General features: G+C 38.6%; 1 protein-coding gene across 1 annotated transcript in view; it reads right to left on the bottom strand.

Moving 5' to 3' along the window:
* The window catches only part of ARMH4 (armadillo like helical domain containing 4), a 153,250-nt gene that overhangs the window by 115,167 nt on the left and 20,092 nt on the right, over nt 1-17,991 (bottom strand). Inside the window, exons 3-4 of the mRNA XM_055436930.2 lie at nt 14,667-14,921; nt 12,162-12,374 (exon numbers count right to left, since the gene is read on the bottom strand). Of these exons, the coding sequence (XP_055292905.2) occupies nt 12,162-12,374; nt 14,667-14,921 (468 nt within the window). The remainder of the gene's footprint in view (nt 1-12,161; nt 12,375-14,666; nt 14,922-17,991) is intronic.

Below are 17,991 nucleotides of genomic sequence, written 5' to 3'. Positions count from 1 at the left end.
ATATTTCATTATAATAATTAATATATAATACTACATAATCACAATATATAATTTTAATTGATAAATTATATAAAATGTTCATATTTATTAAGCATTTACTCTGTCACGTATGTATTTACTACAGTTCTCATTTTAATCTCAAAATAAGAGACAGGAACACCAATATCTCTGTTTTACACAGACAGAAAAACTGAAGTCTAAAGAAATTAGTTTGATCAAGATCATGATGCTTATTCATGATGAAACTAAAACTTAAACTCAGGTATGTTCATTTGAGACCATAATCAGAGTTAATTTTTTACTAGTCTGTATTATTCCTCAATGAAGGCTGTGTGGTCCGAGAAGATTCATAAAGAAGAGACATACAGATGACCAAAGCACAAGAAGAGTTGCTCAACATCACTAATTACTAGAGAAATGCAAATCAAAACTACAATGACATGTCATCTCACACTGGCCAGAACAGCCATCATCAAAAAGTCTACAAACAATCAATACTGGAGAGGACGTGAAGAAAAGGTAACCCTGTTGGTGGGAAAGTAAGTTGATGTGGCCACTATGGAAAACAATATGGAGGTTTCTTAAAAAACTAAAAATAGAGCTACCATGTGATCCAGCAATCCCATATCAAGAGAAAACCATAATTCAAGAAGATACAGGCACCCCAAAGTTCACTGCAGCGATACGTGCAATAGCAAAGACATGAAAGCAACCTAAATGACTATCAACAGATGAACGGATAAAGAAGATGTGGTACATCCATACGATGGAATATTACTCAGCCATAAAAAAGAATGAAATAATGCCATTTGCAGCAACATGGATAGACCTAGAGATTATCATACTAAAGTTAAAGAAAGACAAATGTCATATGATGTCACTTATACATGGGACCTAAAAAAATGCTACAAATGAAGCTACTTTCCAAACAGAAACAGACTCATAGGCTTAGAAAACAAATTTATGGTTACCAAAGGGGAAAGGTTGAAGGGAGAGATAAATTAGGAGATTGGAATTGATATATACATACTACCATTTATAAAACAGTCAACAAGGACATAGTGTATACAGCACAGAGAACTCTACTCCATATTTTGTAATTACTTATATGAGAAAGAATCTAGAAAAGAATAGATACATGAATATGTATAACTACATGACTGCTGTAAACCAGAAATTGACACAACATTGTAAATCAACTATGCTGCTGCTAAGTCACTTCAGTCGTGTCCGACTCTGTGCGACCCCATAGACGGAAGCCCACCAGGCTCCCCCGTCCCTGGGATTCTCCAGGCAAGAACACTGGAGTGGGTTGCCATTTCCTTCTCCAATGTGTGAAAGTGAAAAGTGAAAGTGAAGTCGCTCAGTCGTGTCCGACCCTTAGCGACCCCACGGACTGCAGCCTACCAGGCTCCTCCAATATAAAACAGAAAGAAAGATAAGTTTAAGCTGAACAGGTTCTGTTTCTCCTTCCTGTCTTCTTTTCATTTCATAGCCCTCTGTTTATGGAGCAGCATTGTACTGAGTATTATTTGCTATAGGATGTGACAGAATGACCCTATACAGGTGTATTTCTTCTCTAGTGAGAACAGCGTGATATTGCCCAGACATGAATCATGACATGCTTTTAACAGAGATGGGATTTCCTCTAAAAAGTGGGATGTACATAGTCAATCATGATGGTTGTCTGGCTGTCAACTGCCTAGGGATAGAAGGTGTCTCCTTCATCTTGGAAAGCAGGACAGATAACATTTAAGTGGGGTTGGGGATTCCCTACTTGGTGGTGGGCTCTAGAGGAAATCTGCACCTTTGTCTTGGCTCTTCTACATGGGGGCAGGGATGGGGAAGAGAGAATGAGAAGTCACCTTCTGAACAGGAAACAAGTCAAGAAGTGTGAAGCCAGAAAGCATAGTAAGGTGCCTGAAAAACTGTTCCAGAGCTTTGGGTACCAAATATTAAAAACCTTCTCAGAGCACAGAATGAGTCAAGTGATGGGAGCCCTGGGAGCCCCTCAGCCCAGGTAAGACCAGAGAGAAGTTTGTACCCTGTAAGACTAATGTATTTTACGCTTCTGTTATTTTCTTGGTTTATTTGCTTTGTGTTCCCTTAGGTTTGAGCGAAGTATTTTTTAAATTTCTACTAATTTTAGCTGAAACAAGTGAAAGAGTTTTCATCTATGCTTGAGTTAGGAGTATTAAAAGGAAAGAGGAAGCAGAGAGCATGTGAAAACCCTTGAGATACCTTGAGAAAACCCAGAGGGAACAGTGAGGGGACCTCTGACCACCTGCAGAATCTCTTTCTCATGAAAAAACCATGAAGATTCTTTATAATGTTTAAAAGTGTTCTTTGTTTGTGGGTGTGTGTGTTTGTTTTGGCCACACCATGCACTGTGCAGGATCTTAGTTCCACAATGAAGGATCAAACCCACACTCCCCGGACTGCCAGGGAAGTCCCTCTTTACACCATTTTTGCAGAAGAAGTTTCCACAGAATGTTTTGTCTGGAGATGTTAAACAATTAAAAGAAGGAAGAATGGCTAAAAAGAGAAAAAGTAGGTAAACGTAGGCAGAATCAATGTAAATATTTTAAGATAAGTTTAATATTTCCAAGTGTGAACAATTTTTAAAAGCTTGTAAGGCCAGTCAAATTGATGCATTATATTTTCCTTCTAATCTTTTTCTTTGGGGATATATATTCATTTTAATGATAATAAAATGATGCCAAAACAGGGTCATGGTTATGAATATAGCCTGATAAATGCAGTGGGTAATATGCTCACATTATTTTATACATTGTTAAGGTTCATAAATATTCGTACTCCGCTGCAATAAAATTCTCAATGATTATACCAGAAAAAGGATAGTTACATCTAGCCTCACACTGAAAAATCATGCTTTTAAAAATAACTTGATTTTCTGCAAACATATAAAATGTCTTTGAAATCCCCACATCCCATTGTGTTTGGGATCCCAAGCTACATGCTTGCTTCAACAACTGCAAAAACCACCACACACGGAAAGCCCTGCTTGGACCACTTCTCACAGGATTGTCAACCCTGGAGTATGAGCCCAGATGAAACACTCAAAACCAATCCTTTTGCCTAGAACTCTGAACAACCTACTCAGGACAGACCTGGCACTGCTTCCTATAAATCAGGCATTTGTTAGCCTGAGGCTGAGTACCTGGTTGCTGCCTCTAAAAACTATTCTTAAGAAATAATTCATCTCAATAATGACAAAGTATCTTTTGCATGGTGACATAACTAGGCTTATCATGGTGATAATTTTGAAATGTATAAAAATATCAAATCACTATGTCATGCACCAGGAACTAACATAATGTTGTCAGTCAATTATACTTTAAAAACAAATGCATAGAAAAAGAGATCAGATTTGTGGTTATCAGAGGCAGGAGATAAGAGGAGGAAAAACGGAAGGAAGGATGACAAAAGATATAAACTTCCGGTTATAGATACGTAAGTACTAGGAATCACTTTCACACATTGGAGAAGGAAATGGCAACCCACTCCAGTGTTCTTGCCTGGAGAATCCCAGGGACGGGGGAGCCTGGTGGGCTGCCGTCTATGGGGTCGCACAGAGTCGGACACGACTGAAGTGACTTATCAGCAGCAGCAGCAGGAATGTAATGTGCAACATAATTAATGCAATTAACACTGTTGTATGGTATATATGTGGAGAAGGAAATGGCAGCCCACTCTAGTATTCTTGCCTGGAGAATCCTACGGACAGAAGAGCCTGGAGGGCTACAATACACAGGATCACAAAGAGGCGGACATGATTGAAGCAACTTAGTACATGATATATATGAAAGTTTTTAAAAGAGTAAATTCCAGGAGTTTCATCACAAGGATAAAAACCTTTTCTTTTATTTTGTATCTACATAAGATGGTAGATGTTCACTAAATTTATTGTGGCAATCATTTCACAGTATTTGTAAGTCAAGTCATCATCCTGTACACCTTAAACTTTCACAGTGCTGTATATCAGTTATATCCCAATAAAACTGGGAGAATAAAAGAGAAAGAATTCACTTAACCAGCAAGCTAAAATTATAGAAATATGCTTGATCATATACCCATAAAGTAATTGAATATGACATATGACAATTCGCCACCTCTTACAATGTTTTCCATACTTTTGGATCTCCTACCACTTACTTTTCTATAAATATCAAAAGAATGATGAGCATATACATACACACACACACACACACACCCAAATACACACACAAACACATACACACAGACTCCCAAGCATAAATAGGAATTTTGTCTTTCTCGAAGCTAGGGCTAAGTTCTCTCTCCTAACTTTCACAGTCCTTTCTCTATAATTGTTTTGTTATAATTTGTTGCTGTTGTTGTTTGGTAGCTTTTTGTTTGTTTATTTGGCTGCACCGGATCTTAGTTGTAGCAAGTAGGATTTTCCATGTTCACTGTAGCATGTGAGATCTCTAGTTGCATGTAGGATCTAGTTCTCTGACCAGGGATCAAACCTGGGCCCCTTGCATTGGGAGTGCAGAGTCTTAGCCACTGAACCACCAGAGAAGCCCCTTGTAATTTTTTTTGTGATCCTTTCCCATCTTCTACCTTGTGTATCTGTTATTTATGTATTTATCATAACTCTTCTACTAAAATTTATACAAAATCTACTTATTATTATTATCAGAATCATCAAATACTTAAGTATACACATAAACGAATGAATAAGCAAAACCTCTGAATATGTACAAAGCTAAATCCTTCTGTCATCACGAACCACTATATGAAATTTCGTAAGTGTCTAAGAGTGAGTTTTACCAAGCAGTGTAACTTTATGGTGCTGAGCAACAGAGATACAAAAAAAATTGGAAGAATCAATTCTATAACAATGTTTACTTAATTGTGACTATATCAATAAATAAATGCCCTATGATAAGAAAGCATACCAAAAAACTTAAGAGTGAATATTAGCTATCTTTCTTCAACAGCAGAATTTGTAGCCAAGTTTTATGGTAACACATCGTAAGATTATGATTTTAACTATTTCTGAAATACCACTGGCTATGTGAACATTAAGAGCAGGCATATGTTGACTAATCTGGGTGCTGAGTAATTTACTGTACTAGCTTGCAGAGCACACAAGTACTTAACAGAGACCTATCATAAATGCCAGAGAATATATGATGATTTCAGGACAAGCCAACAAAGTGCCTTACCATAACAGGTAATCAGTGACTGAAATTGCCTCTGTTACTGAGGCAAAATTCAATCCAAAGTATTTTCAAGAAGAAAAGCCAAAATTTGTACTCATTCTTAACATGATCAGAGTGAAAAGCTGTATGAACCTCCTTAACCTCATACTACAGTATCACAAGTAACAGTGGACAGTTCAAATTTACAACACTCTACTGGATCTTTAATATTATACCCACATAACAGCTCCCAAAAATAAGTAACATAAACTTGGCTTCATAAACGTGGCCTTGAGATGAGATCTTTGACTCCTCTTTGACTTTCTCATTCATTCATTCTAGCTGCCTTCTGAATTGAAAAGTTATTTTAGGATTGAGAAAATAATAAGAAAATATTCTCTGAAAAGAAGTGCATACTGGGAAGACCAAAAAAAATGATTTTGTGAATTAAAGTGCAAGTGAAGAGCAAACATTTCTCTCATAAAAATTACATGAACTCTTAAGAATCCTCAATGGAGCTATTAAAGAAAAATATCTCTGAGGTTTCTCCACAATGCCACTTAAAGAATGCATTTCCCCATTCATTTCTGATTTACCAGTAAAAGAAAGAAACCAAGCATTTTGATTTCAGTACCAATTATGAGGTCCCCCACACTGCCAAAAGATGTCACCTGAAAAGCAAACGCAGGCTTTTCAAACACGACTTTCTCCTGAAATTCCTATGTTATTGTAGAGAGAATCCTGCTGCTGCTGCTGCTAAGTCACTTCAGTCGTGTCCGACTCTGTGTGACCCCATAGACGGAAGCCCACCAGGCTCCCCCGTCCCTGGGATTCTCCAGGCAAGAACACTGGAGTGGGTTGCCATTTCCTTCTCCAATGTGTGTGAAAGTGAAAAGTGAAAGTGAAATCGCTCAGTCGCGTCCGACCCTCAGCGACCCCACGGACTGCAGCCTACCAGGCTCCTCCATCCATGGGATTTTCTAAGCAAGAGTACTGGAGTGGCTTGTCATTGCCTTCTCCGAGAGAGAATCCTAGGACGAGGCATAACTGAGAATTCCAGATAAGAAAGGAGAGATAACATCACTATCACTTCAGCAGAGGAAATTAAGAGGTGCCGCAAATATATACACACATATAGGAAATGCCCGCAGAGGACTGTGGAAAAAACATCCATGAAATGAAACACATACACACACAGATGTGTAAACACAACTATTCATGAAGGGAGGAAAATGGATCGTCACCGAAATAGATCAAACAACAAGTGACAGAGCAATGACAGCCTTCTTCCCTCTGCACGCTGCCTCGCTGGGAAAAGACGTCAAAAATACAATCTTTCAAAACCTAAACATAAGGACAGTCAAAACGGTCTTCAAAAAACACGGGAAAAGCTGTCAGAAAAGAGAAAATTGAAGTTAAATGATATATTTGGTCTCATTTTTTAATCAAGATATTAAAAATTAAACATGGTTTTCCTATTGGAAACTAGAATTAAAAACCTCTTTATATATTTCTTTAAGTAATATGTCATATGTTTACATATAACATGCATCATACATACAAAGGGGGGAATAAGTCCCCAGCACATCAATTACTATGCTGCTGCTGCTGCATCGCTTCAGTCATGTCCGACTCTGTGCAACCCCACAGACATCAGCCCACCAGGCTCCCCCATCCCTGGGAGTCTCCAGGCAAGAACACTGGAGTGGGTTGCCATTTCCTTCTCCAATGCATGAAAGTGAAAAGTGAAAGTGAAGACACTCAGTCAAGTCCGGCTCTTTGAGACCCCATAGACTGCAGCCCCATAGACTGCAGCCCAGTTTGTTCTATAAACTCTGTGATAAACAGGTGTGTTGAAACAGATAAAGATATGGGAACTATTTCTTCTCTTGCAGGAAAGCAATAAGCTAACAGGCTCATCTTGGGAGAGTCAAAGCAAATTCACCATGTTCCCAAGTCTGTCCGGTCAGCACCATGGGTAGCACCAAGCAGTTTCCCATTTCCCACTAGCTGGAAAGCCCAGGTATTGGCTTCCAGACATTATGGGAGGAAGTGCTGGGGATGTGACCAAGGACTACCAATACCTTAATCACAACATCTGAGAAACCTTCATTTTTGTTCTCTTATTTCTCACATGTTCTTAAAACCTAGTACCTAGTATGAGTAATAGTATTGAACTATTAAAGCCACAGTCTTCCATCCTACAGAACTATTGTTACAGTTTTATAGCACAGATGAATTTCCGTCTTCTGTGGAAATATAGGAAAGGCCAAAACAAGTTTTCCAGTAGTCATGTACAGTTGTGAGAGCTGGACCATGAAGAAGGCTGAGCATCAAAGAATTGATGCTTTTGAACTGTGGTGTTGGTGAAGACTCTTGAGAGTCCCAAAGACAGCAGGAAGATCAAACCAGTCAATCCTAAAGGAAATCAACACTGAATGTTCATTGGAAGGACTGATGCTGAAGCTCCAGTACTTTGGTCACCTGATGCAAAGAGCCGACTCGTTGTCAGCTAGGAAAGACCCTGATGCTAGGAAAGATTGAGGGCCAGGAAGAGAAGGGGGCAACAGAGGATAGGATGGCTGGATGGCATCACTGACTCAATGGACATGAGTCTGAGCAAACTCTGGGACACAGTGAAGGACAGGGAGGCCTGGCATGCTGCAGTCCATGGGGTTGCAAAGAGTCGGACATGGCTAAGTAACTGAACAACAACAAAATAAGTTTGATTTGTTTAGATATCCTCAGTTGGATTTCTAAAATACACAAAGTAGAATTCCTTCTGGTAAGAAATATTGAAATTTGATACTAGTCACATTTGATATTAGTCTCAAAATATTTTAAAAACAGCTAACCCAAATGAAAATATTCCAAGCAGGTTTTCATAAGCAATTAGAAATTTTAAGCTGCCATTTTGGAGCAGAGAAATACATTAATATTCAACCAAAAAATGGTATCAACCTAAACAGAGATCGTGTTCAAAAATTAGTTTATGTATATATATGTGTATGTGTGTGTGTGTGTATATATATATATATATATACTGTGTATGCTGAGTTGCTTCAGTTGTGAACTCTTTGTGACCCTATGGTCTATAGCCCTCCAGGCTCTCTGTCTGTGGGATTATCCAGACAAGAATACTGGAGCTGGTTGTCGTGCCCTCCTCCAGGGGATCTTCCTGACCCAGGGATCAAATCTGCCTCTCTTAAGTCTCCTGCATTAGCAAGAGTGTTCTTTACCACTAGCACCACCTGGGAAGCTTTGGTATTATCCACTTTTGAATTAAAAGTTAGAACACTTTGTCATGTTTATATTCCAAAGATGCTGAATACAGCCCTAGTAGAATTATGTCTGAGATAAGTATAATGTATTTTTTATCATCCTGAAAGCATTTATTCCCTTAAAAAATACAGAGAAGTAAAGATAAACCATTAGCCTTCAAAAATCAAACTGCATTTTTGCTGACAAGGTAAAAGACTTATTGAAAAAGCACAGGGCACCATGCACTTATAGAAGCAGGCTTTCTTGAATGCTTGAGAAATGTAAAACACACCAAACTTTCCCACTCTACCAGTGCATACCTCTCAAGGGGGTGTTCTGCCTTCAGAGCCAACTGGAAAACTCCTTAGAAGCAGACCTCCTATTACAAGTTGAATTGTGCACCCTCCCCCAACACCACCACCCCACCGCCGGTGCAAATATATGTTTAAGTCGTAATCCAAACACTTGTGAATATGATCTTATTTGGAAATAGTGTACCAGCAGATGTAATCAACTTAAGATGTAATTAGTAGGGTGAGTCCTAACCCAAAGGCTGATATCCTTATAAGACAAGGGAAATTTGGGCACAGAAACAAAAAGGAGGGAGATATGAAGGAGAAGGCAGAAGCTGTAGGTCTGCTGCCATAAGCCGAAGGACCAGAAGCTGGAAGAGGCAAGGATGATCCCCATCCAGAGGCTTTGGAGGGAGCACAGCCCTGTCTACACTTTGATTTCAGGCTTCCAGTCTCCAAAACCACAAAAGAACAATGTCTGTTGTTTAAATCACCCAGTTTGAGGTACGTTGTTACAGCAGTCCTAGAAAACGATACACATCATGTATCATGTCATCATATTGTAGTGATGTAAAGAAAAAGACAAGACAGGGTACCAAGCAGAAACAAATTTTAGGTTCATCTGAGCCATGACTATCCCTTAAAGGGTAAACATTCAGAAATTTCTTTGGAATTTTTTGCTTCTTGGGTGGATAGTGTTTAAAGGGGCAGGTTTCTCGTTATATCTCATTGAGATAAATACTCCATTCTCTGGAGAAGTGTTCTTGTCCCCACGTGGGAAGGAAAGTATTCAAATAACTATATAGAGAGCTTTTAATAACATAATTAAATAAACACACACCTTACACAATACACAATGGAGTATTACTCAGCCATTAAAAAGAATGCATTTGAATCAGTTCTAATGAGGTGGATGAAACTGGAGCCTATTATAAAGAGTGAAGTAAACCAGAAAGAAAAACACCAATACCATATACTAACGCATATATTTGGAATTTAGAAAGATGCAAATGATAACCCTGTATACGAGACAGCAAAAGAGACACAGATGTATAGAACAGTCTTTGGGACTCTGTGGGAGAGGGTGAGGGTGGGATGATTTGGGAGGATGGCATTGAAACATGTATGTTGTCATATGTGAAACGAATCACCAGTTCAGGGTCGATGCATGTTACAGGATGCTCGGGGCTGGTGTGTGGGGATGATCCAGAGAGAGGATAAAGGGAGGAGGGAGGTGGGAGGGGGGTTCAGGAAGGGGAACTCATGTACACCCAGGGCGGATTCATGTCAATGTATGGCAAAACCAACCAATATAATATTGTAAAATAATTAGCCTCCAATAAAAAAAAAAGAAAAAAAAACACACACCTTAAACTGGAGAATTGTCTGTCATTTATCAACACATCACAGAGATTCAAATTTGAAAGGTAGTCAACTTTACCTCACATGATCCTGTTCTAAGTAAAAATAAACTATCCTCCCCTGGGTCCACTGCTATGGAAAAATTAAAATGCTACACCCAGTCAGAGCCTCAAGCTGCACTTATATTCCTGGACAAGGTGGAAAAACGTGCATTGAAAATGAAGGCCTCTAGGCATCTATTGATTTATCAGTTTAAATAAGTATAGTCACTTCTGCTTTCAGAGGGTTTGATAGATCAGCACAAAACTAATGACATTATTAACACATACAAATTAAATATAAAAACTGCACTCCCTTTTACTTAGGAGAAAAGGTGTGCTCATTGAAAATCTTGTCTTAAGCCCAACAACGTAGCAGAAAGAATATTTTTAAACCAAAAACGTCTTTCAAAGCCTTGACAAGGATCATAACTTAGATCAAAACTGACAAAATATATTCTCAAAAAGAAGCTGGAACTGAGTCGTGTAAAAGAAAAGCACTAAAACTCCAGGACATCTTAGGCAAGTTAAGAAAATTCTCACACATCTCAATACAACTTCCATCATCAACTAAATTTAGAACATTATTGCAGTTTCACACGTATGGATTATTCACAAATTCAGTTTTTTCCCTCTGATTCAATGAGCCCTGCTGGGAAAGCTGTCATCTGTAACTCCGGTTAATGCGGGGAAACCTGGTCTTTCCAGATGGCATCAAGGAGGGCAGACAGCTAATATGAGTCTACATTCCAAGTTTTTATCTTAATGTGGAGAGCAAGAGCTGTTAGCCTCTGAGCTTGCTTTGATCCATTTCTTAAACCAGCACTCCATGGAATTCACATTCCTCCTAAATGTCATGTTTCTCTGCCAGAAAACTACCAGTATTACCCTGAAAGTCTGCAATAGAGCCTGCTGAAAACCTGGCTGAACCACCTTCCCTGTTAAAGAGTAGATAAAATATAAAATAACAGCACACCCTATGTCTTCAATGCTTCAAACCCATGGCTAATTTAGTGCCCAAGAGCTTACCTATCTCCAAGATTAGTTTACAAATCACTAGGCATTTTTCAATCTAGCCAGGAGCTGTTCACCTGCCAAAGTGCTGATTAATTAAACGACCTTTCATTATATCTCCAGTTTTCTCATTTGTGGATGTGCAGCTGTACCCCAAACATCTTTTTCATGCTCAAAGCCAATGTCTTGCAAAGTAAAATTTGGCATGAATTTCTCAGCCTTAAGAGGTGGAGAAGACTGCCCATCTCCCATCTAACCCAGAGATATAATTAAGGGAGAATCACCCAGCATTAACCACCAGAGCGGTGTTACAAAAATACAATCCACATTAAAATTTTTGCCCAAGAAAATCAAGTGGGGAAACTCAAATTTTCCATTTAAACCAGTTTTTTCAACTCAGCCTGCACACAGAAATCATCTCAAGAAACTCTTGGAAATGTTGATGCCAGATCTCATCCTAACTGAACCAGAATCACTGGGAGAAGGACTCAGGTATTAGAACTTTAAAAACTCCCCAAGGTGATTCTAACATTCAACCATAATTGAGAGTTACTAATGGAGAGCAGGGGTCAGTGCGTTTTTTCAGGCAAGGGCCATCCCATAAATATTTTGGGTTTTGTGGGCTGTTAGTCTCTGTCACAACTACTCAGCTCTGCCGCTCTGGCACATAAATAACCACAGACAACACACAAATGAACAAATGTGGCCGCATTCCAACACAGCTATAATTAGGAGCACTGAAATTTCGATTTTAGAAAAACTTTTACATCTCACGAAATACTATTCTTCTTTTGATTTTTTCCCAATCATTTGAAAATGTAAAGATCAATCTGAGCTTGTCATACAAAAATAGATAACAGCCTGGATTTGGCTGGACCACAGTCTACTGACCCCTCATGAACACTACAGACTGAATACACTTCTCCTTGATCTTTTCTCAAAATCATTTGCTCAGTGACTCACTGTATCTGTCCTAGAAAAGATCCCCTTCAAAGCATGGATACCTTCAGATTCAAGTTGGTCCAGGCCATAGGAGGCAGCTGTGTTAACATAGCTGAAGGATGGAGCTGCAGTTCTTCTTTCAGAAGAAGCCTCAGGATCAGCAAGCGCTGGGGAAGTGCTGGGTGCCTCCTCTGTTATTCCAGGGGGCGTCACTGGAGAACCCAAAATTGGCGTGAACAACTCCTCATTAGGCCCTGTGACTGTGTCCATTAGGTCTGCCGAACACAAGAGATATGATTTTACCAAAGATGATCTGAATGAGAAATGTATATATTTAAGTATATGCTTTTACTTTTTAAGCAAGAAATGACTAGTGAAACCAGTATCTCATATACAGTAGATTTGGCACTTAGACCAGTTCCATCTCCCACAATGCATCGATTCAGCTACCCAAGGCAAATACTTATCTTCCAGGAAAATACACTACCTCAAATCAGAACTCCGGTTTCAAATTTTAATCTCCCATTTATTCTGTTGACAATATTATGGATTTTATAGGATTTTATATAACCTATTGGGGCTTCCCTGGTGGCTTGGTGGTAAAAAATTCATCTGCCAAGCAGGAGACGCAGGTTTGATCTTTGGGTCGGGAAGATCCCCTGCAGAAGGAAAGGGAAACCCACTCCAGTATACTTGCCTGGGAAATCCTATGCACAGAGAAGCCTGGTAGGCTACAGTCCATAGGGTCCCAAATGAGCTGGACACAACTTAGCAACCAAACAACAATATAACCTATTACTAAAGATAGAAAATTTAACAAAATTTATTTAAATATACACCAAAGATGACTTTGGTGACATAAAGAAGCTGCCTGCCAATGCAGAAGACATAAGACATAGGTTCAATCCCTGAGTTGGGAAGATTCCCTGGAGGAGAGCATGGCAACCCGCTCCAGTATTCTTGCCTGGAGAATCATAAGGACAGAAGAGCCTGGCGGGCTACAGTCCACGGAGTCACAGAGAGTTGGACACAACTGAAGCGAGTTAGCATGAGAAGATAACTTTCAAAGGTCAAGTCAAAGAGTAAAAGTTTAGATCTGTGTCTGTAATATGCTCAATTTGAAAGCAGCCAAATTAGCCCCAGGTATCCCCAAACCTAGAAGCTCTAGAATAGCAGCATTTTTCCAAGCCTAGTTGATCATCATAATCTTTTGAGGTAATTTTGAAATGTTGATTTTCATACTTTCTACATATCCCAACTTAACTGAATCAGAACCTCCTTGGTGACGAACCCTGAGAAACCATTTGTGAAAGTTTCCAGGATATGGGTCCACAGATTATCATATACATTGCTGTTGGCAGGATAAATGGAAGCAATCATTTTAGAAAGCAGTTAGGCATTGCCTCATAAAGTCAAATATTCATATGCCCTTTTCCTACATATATACCCAAGAGAATCTCCTACACACATGCAATGGAGAGTATGTAAAAGAATATTCATGGCAGCCATGTACACAATAGCCAAACCTGTAAACGACCCAAATGCAAATCACTAGAAAAGACTGGATGAAGATGAGATAAATAAACTATGACATATTTTCATAGCACAATATTACAAGCAGTCAAACCAAAAGAACCACAGTAAATAAATAGTAGCCATAGAACAGAAATTTAAAAAAAAAGAGTTAGTCCCCAAAAGGCTATCCACAGCACAATACTGTTTTTATAAAGTAAAAAACTAAAACTTTTAAACATATAATATCAGGAATACATCCAGACACAATCAAACGAAAAGAAAGCCAAGGAAATGAAGATCCAGGTTAACGGTTAACGGAGGAGGAAGGGGTTTAGACGGGAAGGATCATGGGGTAACCTGTAGGTTACTGACAAGATCCTAGGGGTTTTGTAGGGAGAGGCAATCACGCAGGATTAGAAGGTATTTATTAGTCAAAGATAACTCAGGTAATAAATAAAAGTAGGATTTACTGGGCTGGCCAAAAAGTTTGCTCAGGTTTTTATAAGAGGGTATGGAAAAACCCAAATTTTTTTGCCAATCTAATACTTAGGCCAATGATGAAACAGAGACATGAAGCCCAAAAATAATAACTAAATAATAATAATAATAATTTTTGTAATTCTCAGGTAATTCTGATGATCACTCAGATTCAAAAACTTCACTGTTCTTAAGATCTCAGAGCATCTGAGGGTCTCCTATATATTAATAGAAAGTTCTCTGTATACATTTGTTAAAACCCTGAAAATTACCTATAAGACAGGTAGGCATTATTTAAAGATGAACAAACCAAGGCTTGGAGACATTAAGAAACTTTCTTGAAGCCACTAGTGAGGGCGAACGCTGGGATACAAACCTAGGTCTTTTCTGGTTTCATTCCCCCAGTTCTTGCTGGTTTTACCCCCAGGCCATTTGCCTCACTCATTCTATTCCTTAACAACTCAGAGAAGTTCAGTTCAGTTGCAAGTTCAGTTGCTCAGTCATGTCGGACTCTTTGCGACCCCATGAATCACAGCACACCCAAAACGCTGAGTTCAATTCCCTCTGTTACAGACCTTCCACAGCAGAAGTAACTTCGAAAGAGACAGGGATGGGTGTCGTTGAAACCACAGTGGCCAGAGGCTCCCATCTTCTTGACAGCTGAGTAACACGAGGAGCATCCACTGTGGCAGAGGGCAACTCCCTCCCTCCCTTGGTCTCGTCCTCGCCTCTGGTGACCTCGAGGGTGGAAACCTGCTGTTCCTGCGTCACTAAAGATACAGTGGCTTCTGCTGCTTGAACAGCTGTTGTCATCTCTTGAGTGATGATGTCTTAAAAGGGAAGAAGCAACATTTTTAAATAGACTAAATCTCTATACCTGAAAAAGTCACTATATAATTAATAATTTAAAGAAAAGCAGACTGTCATTTCAGGGAATGAGAAGGCAGAGGGATGGCTCAGAAATGAACTGCCAGTAAATAAATGTTTTCAGTGTTGCTGTTTTCAGGAGTGGTGAATCAATATAAGACAGAGATAAAGACAATACAAAACACATAAAATAAAATTTAAAATAAGAAATCAACTGTTAAGTTTCCCTTTATGAATATCAACATAATCAGTTTATTTAGAAAGACATTATACAGAACTAAGTTCAAAAACTCTCAGAAGCATTTATATATATATATATATATATTAATATTCACATTTGCAAACCTGAAGGGGACAGAAAGTTGGCATTTTGAATCAAAGGAACACTAATTACAATAACTAATGTTTACTGAGTTTCTATTATGTGCAATACACACATACTGCTAAGCACACGATGGGCATTATCTTATCCTTCCATATGTAAGGGCAGGAAGGTACTAATATTATTCCATGGAAGCCACATATCATAGTGGCCAAGAACACAGGCTCCAGATCCAATTTGACTGAGTATCAATTCAGAATCAGCCATCTTCTGTGTGGCTCTGAATGAATTACTTAATGTTTCTAGACCTTGGGCTTCCTTAAGTTGTAAAGTGGAAATAATAATAGTACCTACCGCATAGAGTTTTTACAAAAATTAAATTAGACAACATGTGTAAAACACTTAGCATACACCCATTGCTTGGTAAGTATTCAATAAATGTCAATTAGTATTACCTCATTCTACAAATGACTTAGGTGTAGAGACGCTAAGGAACCTGACTAAGTTTACATAGTTAGCCCTCTTAACCACTGTGCTAACTGCACTTATCCCTCAACAGATGAATGGATAAAGAAGATGAGATATACACACACAGGACACTATTCGGCCATGAGAAAGGAAATCTTGCCATTGCCCAAGGAACAACTTAGAGTGACCTGTGTAGAAGATCTGCATTTGCTTTTCAACATGAAAAAGAATGAAATACACCTGTGGGGTAAGATGTATCCATTGCAGGTCCACTTTCTTTACAACATTATAATCCCCCCAAATACATTATTAAAGACTACTTATAGCTATTTAGATTATAGACTATTTATAAGGGTTAATATTTGTCCCCTTCTTAGGGAGAGGTTATGTTGGAAATTTCAAATACTGAGCCACTAGGAAAACATAATTTCTAGAAGACTTTATCATCTCTTTTTTTAAACAGTAACTCTAGATACTCAGCACATTACCATATGTAATAAAAAATAGCCTTCTTAAAAGCAGCTGAAAGGTTTTTTCATAGTTTTAATTAATGGCATCATTGTTCTTCCTATTACTTAAAAGCATTTCTCCTCAGAAATTATGTGCTTTAAAATAGTGTTTGTATACTTTTTTAGTACAACCATTTCCATTTCTTGGTCCCCAATCAGTTTAGGCTACTTTTTCTTTGAACTGGAGATTTTTATATTTGAAGGACTGATATACCTGGCTATAAGACAATCTTACATGTGCTTCATATTTGCTCTTTGTGCCACTATTTAAGTTTTTTCTTTTTTTCTGAACTAATACTAGTATATTCAGCACCTAGGACAATGCTCTATTTGCCATAAAAATACATAGTTTTACCATTTAAAGCAGTATGCATTCTCCATGTTGCCCTCATTTTTGAAAGCATAACGAACACTTCTAAGGAAAAAATATGTCAAAATAAACGTTCACTCTATGGTCACAGTTTCACTAAACAGTAAGAAATATAAAAAGGACATAGCACTTCACATAAGAGACTGCCGTTAAAGACAGAGTGAGAGCTAGAAATAGTAATGGGAATTTTTAAAGTAACATTCAAAATTTCTCCACATCTCTCATTCTTTCCAGTTCCTATAGAAAAAAATATATACAATAATTATTATAGATTACTTTTCTTTTTAACTTTTTAATTTATTTTATTGGAGGCAAATTACCTTACATTAATATATTGGTTGGTTTTGCCATACATTGACATGAATCCGCCCCAGGTGTACACGTGTTCCCTTTCTTGAACCCCCCCTCCCACCTCCCTCTTCCCCATATCCTCCCCTCCAGGTCATCCCCGTGCACCAGCCCCAAGCATCCTGTATCATGCGTCGAACCTGGACTGGTGATTCATTTCACGTATGATAATATACATGCTACAATGCCATTCTCCCCAATCATCCCACCTTCACCCTCTCCCACAGAGTCCCAAAGACTGTTCTATATACCTATGTCTCTTTTGCAGTCTCGTATACAGGGTTAAGGTTACCATCTTTCTAAATTCCATATATATGCATTAGTATACTGTATTGATGTTTTTCTTTCTGGCTTACTTCACTCTGTATAATAGGCTCCAATTTCATCCACCTCATTAGAACTGATTCAAATGCATTCTTTTTGATGGCTGAGTAATACTCTATTGTGTATATGTACCAAAGCTTTCTTATCCATTCGTCTGCAGATGGACATCTAGGTTGCTTCCATGTCCTGGCTATTATAAACAGTGCTGCGATGAACATTGGAGTACATGTGTCTCTTTCAATTCTGGTTTCCTCAGTGTGTATGCCCAGGAGTGCGATTGCTGGATCATATGGCAGTTCTATTTCCAGTTTTTTGAGGAATCTCCATACTGTTCTCCATAGTGGCTGTACTAGTTTGCATTCCCACCAACAGTGTAAGAGGGTTCCCTTTTCTCCACACCCTCTCCAGCATTTATTGCATGTAGACTTTTGGATAGCAGCCATTCTGACCGGCGTGAAATGGTATCTCTTTGTGGTTTTGATTTGCATTTCTCTGATTATGAGGGATGTTGAGCATTTTTTCATGTGTTTGTTAGCCATCTGTATGTCTTCTTTGGAGAAATGCCTGTTTAGTTCTTTGGCCCATTTTTTGATTGGGTCATTTATTTTTCTGGAATTGAGCTGCACGAGCTGCTTGTATATTTTGGAGATTAATCCTTTATCAGTTGCTTCATTTGCTATTATTTTCTCCCA

Source organism: Moschus berezovskii, chromosome 9 (assembly GCF_049115385.1).
Source record: "Moschus berezovskii isolate FMDL1 chromosome 9, NW_MosBer_1.0, whole genome shotgun sequence".
Lineage (NCBI taxonomy): Eukaryota > Metazoa > Chordata > Mammalia > Artiodactyla > Moschidae > Moschus > Moschus berezovskii.
This window is presented reverse-complemented; position numbering and strand designations above follow the sequence as displayed.